General features: G+C 40.1%; 1 protein-coding gene across 14 annotated transcripts in view; it reads right to left on the reverse strand.

Moving 5' to 3' along the window:
- The window catches only part of cacna1db (calcium channel, voltage-dependent, L type, alpha 1D subunit, b), a 68,484-nt gene that overhangs the window by 10,760 nt on the left and 42,146 nt on the right, over positions 1 to 15,578 (reverse strand). For 6 of the 14 annotated variants that reach the window (XM_086027011.1, XM_086027026.1, XM_086026979.1 and 3 more), the window contains 18 exons: positions 13,610 to 13,716; positions 13,212 to 13,299; positions 12,820 to 12,927; positions 12,517 to 12,569; positions 12,270 to 12,416; positions 11,946 to 12,147; positions 11,644 to 11,802; positions 11,374 to 11,484; positions 8,682 to 8,765; positions 6,410 to 6,538; positions 6,208 to 6,273; positions 4,794 to 4,885; positions 4,542 to 4,701; positions 4,311 to 4,438; positions 3,400 to 3,496; positions 1,291 to 1,393; positions 1,054 to 1,155; positions 124 to 260 (listed from right to left, as the gene is read on the reverse strand). In XM_086027011.1, the coding sequence (XP_085883137.1) occupies positions 124 to 260; positions 1,054 to 1,155; positions 1,291 to 1,393; positions 3,400 to 3,496; positions 4,311 to 4,438; positions 4,542 to 4,701; positions 4,794 to 4,885; positions 6,208 to 6,273; positions 6,410 to 6,538; positions 8,682 to 8,765; positions 11,374 to 11,484; positions 11,644 to 11,802; positions 11,946 to 12,147; positions 12,270 to 12,416; positions 12,517 to 12,569; positions 12,820 to 12,927; positions 13,212 to 13,299; positions 13,610 to 13,716 (2,073 nt within the window). Of the gene's footprint in view, positions 1 to 123; positions 261 to 1,053; positions 1,156 to 1,290; positions 1,394 to 3,399; positions 3,497 to 4,310; positions 4,439 to 4,541; positions 4,702 to 4,793; positions 4,886 to 6,207; positions 6,274 to 6,409; positions 6,539 to 7,156; positions 7,199 to 8,681; positions 8,766 to 10,704; positions 10,897 to 11,373; positions 11,485 to 11,643; positions 11,803 to 11,945; positions 12,148 to 12,269; positions 12,417 to 12,516; positions 12,570 to 12,819; positions 12,928 to 13,211; positions 13,300 to 13,609; positions 13,717 to 15,578 lie in introns of all 14 variants that reach the window. The other 8 variants (XM_086026946.1, XM_086026940.1, XM_086026921.1 and 5 more) reach the window with 6 other exon arrangements.

Genomic DNA, 15,578 nt, shown 5'->3' on the forward strand with positions numbered 1-15,578 from the left:
GTACTGGTATGGGTCTTTAAAAAAGTGGTATTGAACATTCCCAGTTAAAAGTGATTTCTTTGCATTTCACTTCATTTGTTATGTTTTATTTATTGGAATCTTGATCAGTTTGACAGTACTCACCTGCAGAACCATGGTGCTGTTAATCCTGTCGAATGAGCGCCTACCCACAAGGCCTTTCTCTTTGCGTCTCTTGAACTTCCTGAAGTAGTCCTGTATCAGGAAGGTGGCATAGAACTTCCCCACTGTTACCTCGTCATCTGAGTGAACAGACCAGACACACCGAGGTCTCCCCAATCAACACCAAAGGCGCAATAACACTCACATCCTCTGTGTGTGCCTGTTTGCGCACGTGTGTGTGTCCATCAAATGCACAACATACCAGTCCACAATGCCTCTGCAAATACTCGCACATAATCAGATGTAATTTCAATGAGACGAAAGGTCTACTAGAAATAATTTATGCATATCCATGCATGCATTTTACCAACTGATGATTTTATACAAAATGTGAGGCACAGTATGGCAGGTACTGTTTTGCTGAGCAGAGCCTTGTGAACTTTTAAGCCAAGTTAAGGTTTCAGCAGTCTCATGCCACCAAACAAAAACGGCACTGCCCAGGAAGCTCAGGATGGCAAATAGAGAAAAGAAGGCAACGTGTGTGGACTGAGCAAAGCAAGCTGTGGGAAAGAGAAGCTTGACACAAATGTCTTTTTTTTTTTTAAAAAAAGACATAAAAAGGGTTGCGCTAATATACAGTAAACATGCAGTTGAATGTGTGACTGATATCTAAAACATTGAAAACACAGCACTGAAGCATGTCAGCAAATTGGGACAGAAAACTACTGTACATGCAAACACACAGGAAGCGAATCTGCGCTAAGAAATGTGACAATTAAAGTGTCCATTTGGGGTATAATGTAAAATTATTATACAATTCTGAGTTGGTAAAGTGAAAAATGGCTATACTGTATATGACATGCAAAAAAAAAAGACATGAGAAGAGCAGGAGGACACCAAGTGGTATTGGTGTGGTGTGTAGTGACCACTCACCACCTGCAGGGGGCACTACTTGATCCAACAGTTTCATGCTGGTCCTTTTCCAGATCTTCTTGATCACAGCCCTCAGCTCCTCGTTAGCTTGTTCCAAGTTACCTTGGAGACAAGATTTAGAGTGGGAAATTCTCTCTCATATTTGGAGGCAACTTTTGGCACTTTGATAACGTTACAAATAAAAATAGAACAGGGATTGTAATGATAATTTCCACACAGGGAAAAGTTTGGACTCACCTTCTGTTTTAATTTTGAGAGCAGTGCGCACCAGTGCGAACAAGGTGGCATTAAACATAACTGTGCCATCGCTGTTCAGAGGCATGTTCATCGCAACCAGACGCTGCAGATGAATCAAACATCAGACCGGGGATATACAACATGCTCACTTACAATGTCAATTACATTACAAATCGACTTCATTATTGTCACAGTAATTATTACCTCTCCCATGGAAGTTATATTTTTTTTAGCACGGGATTATCATGTGACGTATTTGAGTACAAGTTCCTGTAAACATTTGATGATATACAGAGCTGGGCAGTCCGTCCCCGGGCCGGACCGGTCGGACCCTCCGGCCTGACCGGATGCCCATTTTTGGTGACAAATTTGAAAAAATAGCTGGACTAAGCATGGCCGAAAGTGGATTTTAGTACGGCCCACTAATCGGCCCTCATGCGTTTGACGTGGTCGCGAGGCGGCCAAATTTTCATCTCATCTACTCAGTGAAAGGCTTCTTTTTAGGCTTCTTTCTACTCCCGCGTCGGCACAAGCCACAACTGCCGCATTGATTCACTTGACCGACCGACGCATTGTGCTGTTGGCGACAGGTCTGCAACACATGCCACGCGTCTTCTACTTCCGGAAATACGCCGTAGCAAACCTGCTGTGTATAGTGGTTTTCTGGTCTGCTTTTATTTTGAAGGCCGTGAACAAAGGGAACTGTGGAAAATAAATAATTGTTGAATGCAACTGTTGGACCCAAATAATTATACAATACGACAAAACCAACCCCGGGGTTCGCAATGGAAGTAAGCACATGCAGTTGGGTAAGTAGTAAAGTACTAGTGGAGCATTTTGAACCATGTCCACAGTGGGTTCGAATAGTAAATTAGCCAGCTAATGATCCGTAAAAAGCTTCGCCTCTGCTGTTAGCATCTCTCCCGCGGCGGCGTCAATCACGGACACTTTTTTTGGGGTGGGGGGGCCGGAGGGGGGAACGGGACGGGGTCCGACAATGTTTATGAATAAGGGCGGGGGGTCGCGGCCGGAAGGGTACCCAGGTCAAGGGTGGAGGGTCGCGGCCGGACCGGCAAAAAAGGGTCAAGTGCCCAGCTCTGATGATATACCAACCTTGATATTAGGGCTGAACAATTTATCAAGTTCAAATCAACATCACAATGTGTAGAATGCAATTGTCTATTTAGTTGTTTGTTTGTGTGTTTGTTTGTTTGTTTGTTTGTTTGTTTGTTTGTTTCGTGTCTAGATAGGTTCAGTGCGTCAGAAGTGCAGTCCGCATGTTTAAATATCAGTCTAAATTTGAAGTGATAAAGCCGCACATTTGTTTGCACTATTGTTGTAATCTGACTGTTTGGTAGAATTTTGTGAAGTACTTGTTTTAATAAGTTAACAACCCTAATTGTTGTAGATAAACAAATTCATTTCATATTAATTCAGGGTTAATTTGACTTTAGTTTAGCGTAATGCTAATCGATAAGACCAAATCAAATCTTATGGGTCATAAATCGGTTATTGTTCTTTTTAATACAGATTGGTTGATTGCTTGTGTTTGTTTAAAAAATGGGAAGATGAGCTTGAAAAAATAATTGCATATTAAGTCGTAATCACAATACTGAGCGAAAAGAAATTGCAATTAGATTCGTTTCGAATATCGTTCAGCCCTAATTTACATTATAGATAGTGGAAAAAACATTCTTCTAAAAATGCTCCCATTCAGGTTGAGCGTAAATCAACACATTCAATTAATGAATATTACAAATGTGAACAAATCTGATCTCTATCAACTATCCAATTCTAAATACATTGCTATGTGTGTGGATGGTCAGAAGCAGGCGGTTCATCTGGATAATACCCTGAATGCACATTTTGGAGCAAGTTTAGTTTAATTAACAGACCAGATCCCATTTAACATGTTGAGACACATATTTCAACCAATTGAGTTTATGTTGGCCAATATTAAAGTGTTTTGGAAACCCTGGTTCTAATTTTAACATAAACTTGTATTAGCTATCACTTATTGATTTCAAAAGTGACAAATATTAAGCTCACTGAGGGAGGCTAATGTATAATATGAAATGTATACTGTCACATACAGCGCCATGTACACACCTTGCAGGCCACCCTGTGTGGGCAGAGCTTGCCAAAGCCAAGAGGAGGTTGGATCCTCCTCAGCAATGTCACCACATCCAAGTGTTTTATTCTGCCCCTGCCAGGAACACAAACCAATAAATGAGAAGACTGGAACAAGAAAAGATGATAAGGAACCACTAAAATTTATATAAAATATATTTTAAAAAACATATCAGAGCCGACTCAAAGCATAAGCAAACTAATCACCCCCGCTCCTCTTGGCTAAGAGCCATAAACAGTCAAAAGAGCCTGAAGAGCAAAGTAACATAAAAGTTAAATAATTGAATTAAAGTTGTTTATTTCGAATTTTAAATAAAGCCTTTGCATGCTTTATGATTTTATTGCTCTACAAAAGTTTGTTTTTGAGACAAATTTTCTAACCTTGTTTCAGGTCGTTATTTTGCATCATTCACATTTTATTGTATTCAATACTTTGTTTTTGTACATACAAGTTGTTTTGTTTGGATATCAAAGAATTGTTCTGTTCTTGCACTTAATTGTCATTCTCACAATACAAATTACTTTTGCATATTGCTGTTGTAGGTTTTTTTTAAAACCCAAAATATTGAACCAGATGTCAGTTTTACATTAAACGTATAGAATACTTGTACTTTCTAGTTACTTTTAGTCAACCCAGATGCTATTCAGTATTGCAGTGCCATGATTTATGACTTGTTCAAAAGCTATACAGGTGTAAAATCATGTCAGGTTGACTATAGGATAATGCTATGAGTTTATAGTAGGGGTATGACTGATCATTGATCAATAGTCCAGTACTGGCAGAATTCAAGGTTGACAAAAATTTAATTTTGCATAGGGCTGCATGGAGTCGTGGGCTGGCTCTGAAAGAAAACACAGCAGAAGCCAAAGTCCCGGTCCCAAGTACTCACTTTGCTTCTGGGTCATATTCGGACCAGATCCGTTTAAATTCATCAAGATGATGTGGTCCAAGAATGGACCAATCCCGGGTGAGATAGTCAAAGTTATCCATAATGACGGCAACAAACAGGTTAATAATCTGGAAACAACCAGGACACGGACATGGTGTTTAATTTCAGTATGTCTGCGTGTGTGCCTGCATTATGACTGCTGTGTAGTTTTATGGAATGTGTCAGAATCACCAGAAAAGCACAAAGCATGTAGAAAGTGATGAAGTAGATGATGGCGAAACCACTGCCACAAGTTCGCTCTTCGCCAGGGTTGTAGTCCGACTCGGTATCACACAACTTCCCAGGAAGACAGGCCAGCATGATCTCCTGCCAGGCCTCGCCCGTGGCACATCTAACATTCAACATGAGCGACAAGTTATGTTGTTCAACTTGTTAACATTCAATTGTTGCAGTAGCCAATGATTCAAAGTGACACCGACAGACCTGAAGAGCATGAGGACAGCCTGAGGGAACGTTTGGAAGTTATTGTTGCGGTTGATTTGTGTTCCATCCACCATGGCTATCTTCCCAAAAACCTGATGGCAGTAACGTATACAGCCAAGCATAAGTCAAATAGTAACATAAGATTCAAATCAGTGGAAAATTGCTATTAAGGGCAACTAGGGCAGTGCCCCACAACATCTATCAGATGCCGCTGTGATGAAGCTAAGGTTGTCCTAGGTGCTGTATATCTAACCATCCGTTATCTATAGCGCTTGTCCTCATTGGGGTAGCGGGTAAACTGAAGCCTGTCCTCCTCACCTGGTCACCAGCCAATCACAGAGGCACGATATAACCAGAGGTGTGCATTCCATCAGAGTCACAGATGGACGTCCATTTTGCTGACGATTTATGAATGACGGAGCACTTTTGAAAAATGATGGACTGATGAGTGACAAAAGTGGGTTTTCATACGTCAGTATAATTGTCATCAACCGCATCCGTCACACCGTCACTGACGGATGCCCGTTTTGCTGACATTTTTTTTTTTAGGGAGGGGGGCGGACTAATGGACTTCTGACGGACTAACTGACAGACTTAACTGATGGACCGACTGACTATCTGACGATTACAATTCGGTTTGTCACAAAAAAATGACGGACTGACAAATGATGGACGGTGGCTGCTGATGGATGACAAATGATGGACCAGCAAAATTGGGTAAAATTCCTACCTCTGATAGTAACAAGAATAACAATAATTACCGGTATTATTATTACAACAAAAATAATTATGAATATTATTATTATTACGGTAGAGGTAAGCTATTTATTTTATTTGAAAGAACTACCTGTATACTTAATTCAAATATAATGACAACAAGGTATAATAAATATTGTTTGAATGTTAGTGTATAATATGCAATATTGTATTACATAATACTATATTACCATACTGTAACGTTGTGATAGTTCAATAATAAGACTGTGCAATTGGTTTGAACGAGATGAATGAATGAATTAAAATTTCAAATGCCACCACTTAATTAGTTTGATTAAAAAAACATCTTCTGCATCACATGCGGTGATATCACATGTGGCATTTATCGTAATTGCTGCCATCTAGTGGCAATACTATGTTATGTGTTATGATTTTTTTTTTTTTTTTGAGTGGACAGGGTGGTGTCTGTTTGGGGCGTGGTGTTTGTTTATTTATTCAAGATGCATCAAACCCAGGATTAACTTTTACAATTTCACAATTCTTATAATACTGTTGTCGGAGTAATTTCCTAATTATCTCCTTTGTATGTGTTTGTCTGACTCTCAAAACAAATATGTAGCTAAACTTCAAGCTACAATATGTTTAAATTATAAATATTGTTCCATGCAAATTCTGTGCATCCAAGAGAATGCCTGACCTGCATTCCGATTACTGCATAGATGAAGAACAGCATGGCTATCAGAAGTGCAACATAGGGGAGAGCCTGGAAGTAGAGGACAGAGAAAGGAATTTAGAAATTCAGCCACCTACCACTATCACAAGGAATGCCATCTGATAAATCGCTCAACAAAAATATATGTTTTTATTATTGTCAAAACAATTGTGATCGTTAGACTCACCTGAAAGGATTTGATGAAGGTCCACAGCAGTGTTCGGATGCCGTCCCCCCTGCTCAACAATTTCACCAATCGCATCACTCGAAAGAGGCGGAAGAAAGTGATGGAGATGCGAGCACTGTCTTCAGTGTTCTGCACAACAACGATATACATTGAAGGATTAATAATCCTGGTCGGGGAAATTAAGAAGTACGAAAACATGCAATTCAAACCCATCTATTCAACTGCATTTAAACTTGATTTATTGAAACAAGCACATAAATGATACGTGGAAGATTTCTAACTTCTTGATCGTGACAATAACAACAATTAGGACGCATGCAGAGCAACAGCATGCCATGAATACACCTGACTGCCTCACCAAAACAACACATGGATTTATTTTTAAAAAATCGAAACATTTTTAGAGTCCACAGTCCACAAACAAACCAACAACAAACAAATAAATACAAGCAACCTCAAGTCTGATGCCTTCATCGCACACGGACGTCAACCTTATACAACTGTTTGTCATGTGAGTGCAAACACTTCAGACATCTTGTTGAAATGAATAATAATAATAACAATAAGAATGTCTCATGCCATGCACCAAGAAAATTACAACAAACAACATGTTGGCTGAGCATTAAACTTAAACCAAATAGCGAGAAATTCAAAATTTCCCCTCAAAATATATGAAGACTGTCTGTATTTTTTTTCAGGGACCAAATGTTTTGGGAGTTGAAAGAAGTAGGTGGGGATTTTTCTTACCCCTTGTTCCACTATCACCTTGACGACAGGGAGCGCTGCCGACTTAAAACCAAAAACCTGAAGTTAATTGGAGTTACATAATCTAGAAGCACAGCACCCAACACAAATTGAGACAAAAAGCTGCTGTATGCCTCTTCGCAATTTTTTTCTGCATTACAATTTATACAATGAATGAATAAAAAACATTGTTAAAAAACATCCAAGCTTCCTGATATTCACTGCAACATTGCAATTACAGAAATGAGACGATGACTCATGAAAACACAAATTAATGTAAATAACATACAAATGTATACATAGCATGAAAAGTATAGAACATATTCTGGGAAAAAATATTAGTTTGGGTTGACTTATTCTTTACAAGCTATGCTTGCTACATTCCTGACTTGTCAGTGAGCCACCTTGAATGTGAGTATAAAAATGTGAATTTAGTTTGAAATTACTCATTCCTGTTCAAAATGGCAGAATGTCTAAAGCATCTTACAAAAAGTGAAAGACTCGACATTAAAAGACATTAAAAGCCCTTGATTATGTTGGGTGCGCTATAAAACTGTCACGTTACCCGAAATAACTACCGGTAAGTAAGTTTACAAGATTTACCGGAATGTATTGTTCAAGTTAACTTGTTGTCGGTTGTCAGTGGGAATAATGAAAAGTAGGTAGCGAAAATACCCTTCATGGAGCTTCATGGATGCAGAAGAAGTAGCTTTTTCTTCACATTTGTACTGCGAGATTTTCCACTCACTGCATTGTCAAAGAGAAGCAATCCACTTTTTGGAGCGCAAAAAAGACGTCCTTGAATACGACAGATTTGAAAAGGACATTTTCACCCCCACATGCACTTGCCAGGCCCATCAACAACGACCTCCACCACACCCCTGACTCCCTCTTCCACCTTGAGGATTCATGAAGAGGACATGAGTCGGCTCTTCAAGCAATAAAAATCAAGAAGTGGTCAGCGTCCTTCCTGCCTGAATGTCTGAGATGATCAGCTTGTTCGAGTCTTCACACAGATTTACAACACATCCTTGGGGCTGTGTGAAGTCCCCAAGAAACATGCAGGTCTGTTGCTCTGTTGTCACAAAGTCCTTTGAACGCCTCATACTGGACCACAACATTACTTCACAGGTTGTTCACAGCATATGCCTCTGAGATACCCATCTGGATTTGTTAATAATCTCTTCAAATTCGATTGGTTGTAAATTTGAAGCTTTAACGTTCACTTCACTTTACTTGGAAAAAAAAAAAGGCTGGTAAGCAATTGCTCCATTTTATTTCACTCACTCGCTGCCAGACATTTTCAGACCCACTTTTACCCTTCTCAAATATGCACAGTATACTGATTGCTTATTGTTAATGGTAGGAATGAATGTTTGGACTTCAAATTCAATTTAGCAATCACTTTCATTCAAGACATTCTGTGACACTATTACTGTAAATGAATGAATATAATGAATGTAAATAAATGAATAAATAAATAAATGGTGCACCTCTAACAGACATGGATGCATGTGTGATTACTTACATTGATCTCAGTGATGGCAATGTCAACCACGCTACCCACAACAATTAAGGCATCAAAAGTGTTCCATGCATCAGCAAAATAGTTCTGCAAGCCACAAGCCACAAAGACAAACATACAAACACAAAGTGAGAGAGAGGGAGAGAGACAGGGCAAGAAAGAAAAGGAAGGATAGGTAAAATAAAAAGCATTGTGAAGATAGATATTTCGTGCAAAACAAAAAATGTTAAGACTGTGAGAAAACAAACCTTACTTTCTAGAAATAGTATTTGAAATCACCTCATTTATTTATTGAATGAACAGTAAATCAATGTATTGTCATGTATCTGTTATGAAAAGTAAGTAATCTCCATCAGATCAATTGGATGGAAATGTGAGGGTTAGGGTTAGTTAGGTTTGTTACAATATGCATTTTATATGGAATACAAATTCGTGATCAAGCATTGAAACAAAAGTATATAAAAACATTTGTCAGTGTATCATGTGTGTTTGATTTCTCCCTGACAATTGTATACTGTGTGACTCAACAGAGCCTGATTTCTGCCTAGCAACACGTGTCAAATGACCAGGAAAAAGAAAGGGAATTCTGCCGATGTATAATACTGTCTGCTAACCAGCCAACATTTTGATTCGGTTTCTGTGTTGTTTAGGACATTACCTTTAGAAGAGAAAATTAATGTTTATTTTTTTAAGCACATTATACCCAATGATAGCATACTATAATTTGAGAAGGCGCCTTTGACCTCCACTTTTCTTATAAAGTAAAAACCTTATGAAGGGGCGTAGCAAGAAGTTTTTCAGTGGGGGTGGCCTGAGTGACAATGTATGACTGAGGAGTGGCCTTAAGCATGCGCGCGTGCAAAGTCACATGTTTCTAACCCCGTCTGTAAGAGAGAAGTCATTGTTTATCATACCATCCACAGTCAGGGTTTCTTGAAATAAACTGCACACGTATACAGAACCTTGCCCAACACACTCACAATACAAGCAGGGGCAAGTTTAAGTAAAATGCAGCATTTTGTTGATCTTAATTTTGTAGACAATGTCATTTTCTTTGCAATTGCTGTACGTTTGTGTACTATATATGAACTAGATGTATAAAGAACAAATTTACAATTGATCTGAATGCAAACTCTAAAAGAATCTTGAGAAAATAATTTTTGACTCTTGGTACCAATGTCAAACAAAATCATTACTATTCACACCATAGCATAACATGGCTGGGAAGTCATTGTTTATCGTATACACAGTCATGGTTTCATGAAATAAAAAGCACACACATCCAGAACCTCAAAACATTCATAATACAAGCAGCTGGATTTTTTTCTTGAATATGTTCTATGCAGACCCACTAGTTGAAACAAGGCATTCTGGTAAATATTGCGTTTATGGAATAAGAGTTAATCCAGCCATTTTTAGCCATCTACGATGGCTGCCATTTTGTCACTTCTGTCGACTGAAAATGACATCACAGTTGCTCAGGGCTCAGATAACGACCAATCACAGCTCACCAGTTTTCTGAAGCTGAGCCATGATTTGTCGTTATCTGAGTCCTGAGCCACTGTGATGTCATTTTCAGTCGACAGAAGTGACAAAATGGCCGGCCTCTGAGATGGCTAAAAAGGGGTGGATTTTGCTGCTTAACTCATAATCCACAAATGCAATAATAATCAGAAGGCCTTGATTCAAGTAGTGGGCCTACATAGAACATATTCTTGAAAAAAATATGTTTGGGTTGACTTCCGCTTTAAAGGGCTACACGTGCGCTGTCTTGGATACTCGATTCCCTAGTAGGAGTCCAAAATAGTTGCTTCAAACCAAAATGGCTGACTTCCTGTTTAATTTCCAGCATGGGTCGTTAGACTTTTTCATGCGTCATGTCAACATAGCCGTTTCTATTTACCGCCTGGTGGTAAAAATGAAATAAAAAGAGAATGGAAGGAAAAGCGAGGAGGTGCTAAAAGAAGGAAGCGGCAAGTGGTGGAGGAAGCACAAGACAAAGCCGAACATACTGGCGTCTCTCTACCTGGCTGAGTATGATGTCGACTACACTGCCAATCACCACCAGGGCGTCAAAGACGTTCCAGGCGTCCCCGACATAGCCCTGAATAGGGCAACCATGCACAGCCAGCAGGAGGAGGAAACAAAGGCAGGGGGGAACAAAAGGGATGCAGGGCCGAGGTGGGGAGGTCAGAGGGACAGGAAGAGCGCATGAGGGCTGTGTTAAATGGAAAGGGGATCGTTATCAGATCAAAACTTCAGCGTGGATCACCGGTATCCAATATCGGGAAAGCTCTCGGTCAACATCTACGCGAGAAAGAACGAGAGAAATAGCTGTGCACACTATACTGTACTTACGGATGTCACCAAATTATCAATTTGCAATTGTTGACATTTTTGTGCTGTCATTTTGTCGGTCATGTGGAATTGATTTAACATTTACATTATTAAGGTCTTGCTCCACAGTTGCTACATCTTTTAGCAATGGGGGGTAAATACTTGGCAGCAGCAAAATAATTTAGGTCAATCTTTGCTACTTGCTGCCTTTATTTCTGTAGTTGTGTCCTACTGTTGCCTTTTTTTCTTACTTTAAGCTAATGTTAAACTAAAATGTCAAACACTTTATGTAGCCCAAAATGTCCAATAGTAGTTTTTTCTAGCAGCTTCTAATATCCCCCAAAGCACACAGACTCACCCTGGGCTTGAAGGCAATGAGCTTGAAGATCATCTCAACAGTGAAAACACCAGTAAAGACCATGTTGAGGATGTCCATGGCATAGTTGAACAGGTGAGACTGGCCATGGTGCTGGAAAGAGGCGACGCACACATTTGATCAAAAGTTTACTGCAGCAACAAAAGACGAATGTCCTCTGACATCTGTTAATTAGCGCCGGAAGAACCACGGGTGAAACAAGTATCAAGATTGAGTGTGAAGATTGATGGCGAAATTAAAAAGGCCACTTACCTGTATCGCCAGACACAGTGTGTTGAGGATGATGAGCACAAACATGACATACTCAAAGCCGGTGGAGTTGACCACATACCAGAACTTGTACTGGTATGGGTTTTTGGGTATGTAGCGACGCAGGGGGCGGGCTTTGAGAGCATACTCCACACACTGGCGCTGAAGCGGTTGGGAAGTAGAGAAAGAAATACTTTTGTCCATAGAGTGCATTTTGAAAAATATATGTGTGTGTTGGGGGGATTAAGACGATTTTTTTTTTTTTTTTAGACTGGTGCATACTAATATAAACATATATAGAGTACCTGGTTCTTGTCCAGCTCACAGTTCTTGTATTCCTTCTCACCCTGCTCCTGGAAGGTGACAATAACGAAGCCGACAAAGATGTTCATCATGAAGAAGGCAATGATGATGATGTAGATGATAAAGAAGATGGAGATCTCAATGCGGTAGTTGTAGATGGGACCCATGTTTTCACGGTTAGAGTCGATGGCCTTGTATAAGAGACTGTGGGGGGAAGCGAACAGAACAGCGTAAAACAACGCAGACCTCTGTCAAGACTTCAATCTAGGTTATTTATAGCTATACGTTGCACGCAAACCCATGCTGTATCAAACAAAACTCCTTACGTGGGCCATCCTTCGAATGTGGAGACGGTGAAGAGAGCCATCATGGCCACGAGGACGTTATCAAAATTGAAGTCACTGTTGGACCAGATTCGCTCCTTGACCATGGGCATTGCGGTGTCTCCATTGTTGTAGAGAATGTACGTTCCCCTGCGGTGTGAGGGTGACACTTTTTACCACACGTAAGGTTGCGCACACATGGAGATCCTTGTGAGACCAGAACAAACGGTGAAATAAATCCGAAACTCACTTGCACTCGTCTGGGCTGGACTTTGCATCATCTGTGCAGCGATAGAATTTTCCCTGTATATGACCAAAACAGGCGACTGGTTTATTCTTAGGCTAATAGACAAGCCAATGTTGGGACTGCACTACACTCTGTTGAGTCCTCCACACATCATATGACAACGTCATATCATACAATGTCACAACTATCGTCATACCACCTATAGACTTGCTGGACATATAAAACGAGGTTACGATAAGTTTCTGAGCTGAACAGAAGCTACTGCTGAGCGGCTACATCACTCAAGTGTTTCCCGCTTCACTGTACCTTGAAGATCTGCACTCCAATGCAAGCAAACATAAACTGGAGCAGCGTGGTGACGATCATGATGTTGCCGATGGTCCTGATGGCAACAAACACGCACTGGACAACATGCTGAAAAAAACGCAGACGTTATCAGGTAAGGTGCGTGCAACACATGGGCAAAGGTATTGGGGCGCCTTCGCGTTACACCTAGGGAAAGTGAAAATGCAGCAAACTTGGAGTCAGTAGCCTAAAATTGCCCAAAATATCTTGCTCGTAAGAGGAAGAATTTAAACTCAAGAGGAACTAATGGGTGTAGCCCAACCTCTGACCGATTAATTAAGTGATTGATAAGTGCAAATTGGAGACCCACAAATCTACACAAACCAGAACTCAGTCAACGTTGCCATGCTGACCTTAAGTCCTTTGGCTCTGTTGATGGCCCGAAGTGGTCGGAGGACTCTCAAAACACGAAGAATCTTCACCACTGAGATTGCAGAGGACCTACAGAGGAAAACAAAACATCATTAGACAGACCCTTTTATAAAATCTACTAAATTCATCCACCACGCTCAATATAAAAGCAGCGCACATTGACAGTCACGTCATGTGTACAAGCCAAATGTAATAAAATGTGACCCCCCAAAAAACTATCCATTCACCCATTTATTATGCGAATAAAAAACAATAAGGACGTAAAATTGCTTTAATGGGAAAGGGGTCAGTGTTATTGACACGCACACAGTCACCACAGGATGGCAGAGTAAAAACAATTAGATTGCTCAAGAAACATTGATTGTTAAATGATACATACTGAATACCAAAGGAGACCAGAGACACTCCAACGACTAACAGGTCCAGTAGGTTGAAGTAGTTCCGACAGAAAGCTCCTTTATGAAGGAACGCTCCAAATGCCGTCATCTGAACAGACAGATGTCAGTCAAGACCAGCAACACCATCGGAAAAAGTCATTCTGTGGGATTACTTATGAAAAAAAAAGTCAAATGTGTCAATCTTGTTTTAGCAGTCCATGCATCGTGTTGTGTAAGTGTTCGTGGACCGAGTGCACAACACATTCAAGTACCAGTCAAAAATCAACAACATGTTAACATGAAAATAACTGATGTAGTGACACAGACTTCACTCTCACAAGGAAAATTCTGAATAAACTTTTCAAATGTTGGTTAGGCAATGTGTCATCTAGTACAGTGGAACCACCAAAGTCGAATGCCATTGAAGTCACACAATTTGGAATGCAGAAAAAAAAAAATGGCAAGCGTGCATGGCATCATGCAAGCCATCCGCATACACTGTGATACCTCAGTTCAGTGAGCATGTTTTGCTTTTTCTTTGGCTTTTTGTTGCTTTTTGGGGTATATTGCCATTAACTTGCGAAGTAAATGAACTGGTACTCCTGTTACTTAGTGGTAATTTACAATAAAATACATTTTTCATGTCAATCTATCCACTGTATGGTGATGATAAAACTTTGATTCCCAGCTAATGTGAAACATTGGGAACACCATTTTTGTTGAGTTAGGTCTGACAGCTGTTTTAACTCATCAAAAATCACAGTTGCTCAGGATTCAGATAACGGCCAATCATGACTCGGCTTCAGAAAACAGGTCAGCCGTGATTGGTCGTTACTTGAGCCTTGAGCAACTTCAATGTCATTTTCAGTTGACAGAAGTGACAAAATGGCCGCCCCCTGAGATGACGAAAAATGTGTGGATTTTAATATATTGCATAAACGCAATATTAATCCGAATGTCCTGTTTCAACTAGTGGGTCTGCATAGAACCTATTCTTGAAAAAAAAATTTGCATTGACTTCTCCTTTAAGAGATATTAAGTAAATGTGTATGTATATAAGTTAAACGCTATCTTTGAAAACTTAAAAAAAAAACTTAAAATAAATCAGAACATACTTCACTATGCCCATTGTTGCAAGGTTAAGAGAAATGCTAGCACAAATCCTCTTAATTCCTACTATTCTATCTTTCTGTTTGCAGGCACAGGGAGTCCTCATTTTACGAACGGGTTCCGTTCATACACTGGCGATGTAACACGAATTTCCACGTATGTTGGATTTCTCCGTTAAAGTCGAAATTTATGTCAAAATACTTTGTATTAAAAACGAAAATACATTCAAATGAAAAGCATAAGATGCTGTGCTTAGCATTACTGCTGAGAAGTGGATGGAGAAGGAGGAGAGGTGAAAAAGGCAAAGATACTGCCAGCGCACAAACAGACACGATTGAGACACTCTGCGCGCTCATTGCTCAACCGCAAGAAATGCGGTCTTTGTAGTACAGGAATTGCTTGTGTGCGGAAGTGCGTTGTTTGGATCGAAACCCATCGCAAATACATAAGCCGAGGTAAACAAGCTCAGAGACGCAGCGCAAAAGCACACTTTTGGAGCGAGGAGGAAATTGGCTGCTTCATTCATGTGATGAGTGACATGAATATCAAGTGTTTTATTGACAGTTGAAAGTAACAAGCAGAAATGACGTCCGTTTGAGCCATGACGCGAATAATCCGAATATTGACTGCATGTAACCGTAGTCACTATGGTGCTGGCGACAAAATGGAAGAGGAGGCACAGGCGTCGTAAAGTCGAAATGTCATAGGTCGCATACGTCGTAATAGGAGAACTGCCTGTGTTGATAGTACTGACCTACTGGGAGCTACACACACCTCTCATCACACTGTCAATGGGGATTGCACAAATAAATTGCCTCTTTAGCTGTAGATGAGTCCAAACATAATTAGCTGTTATTAGGG

The sequence above is a fragment of the Filicampus tigris genome, chromosome 1 (genome assembly GCF_054856515.1).
Source record: "Filicampus tigris isolate MCC_2025a chromosome 1, RoL_Ftig_1.0, whole genome shotgun sequence".
In the NCBI taxonomy this organism is placed as follows: domain Eukaryota; kingdom Metazoa; phylum Chordata; class Actinopteri; order Syngnathiformes; family Syngnathidae; genus Filicampus; species Filicampus tigris.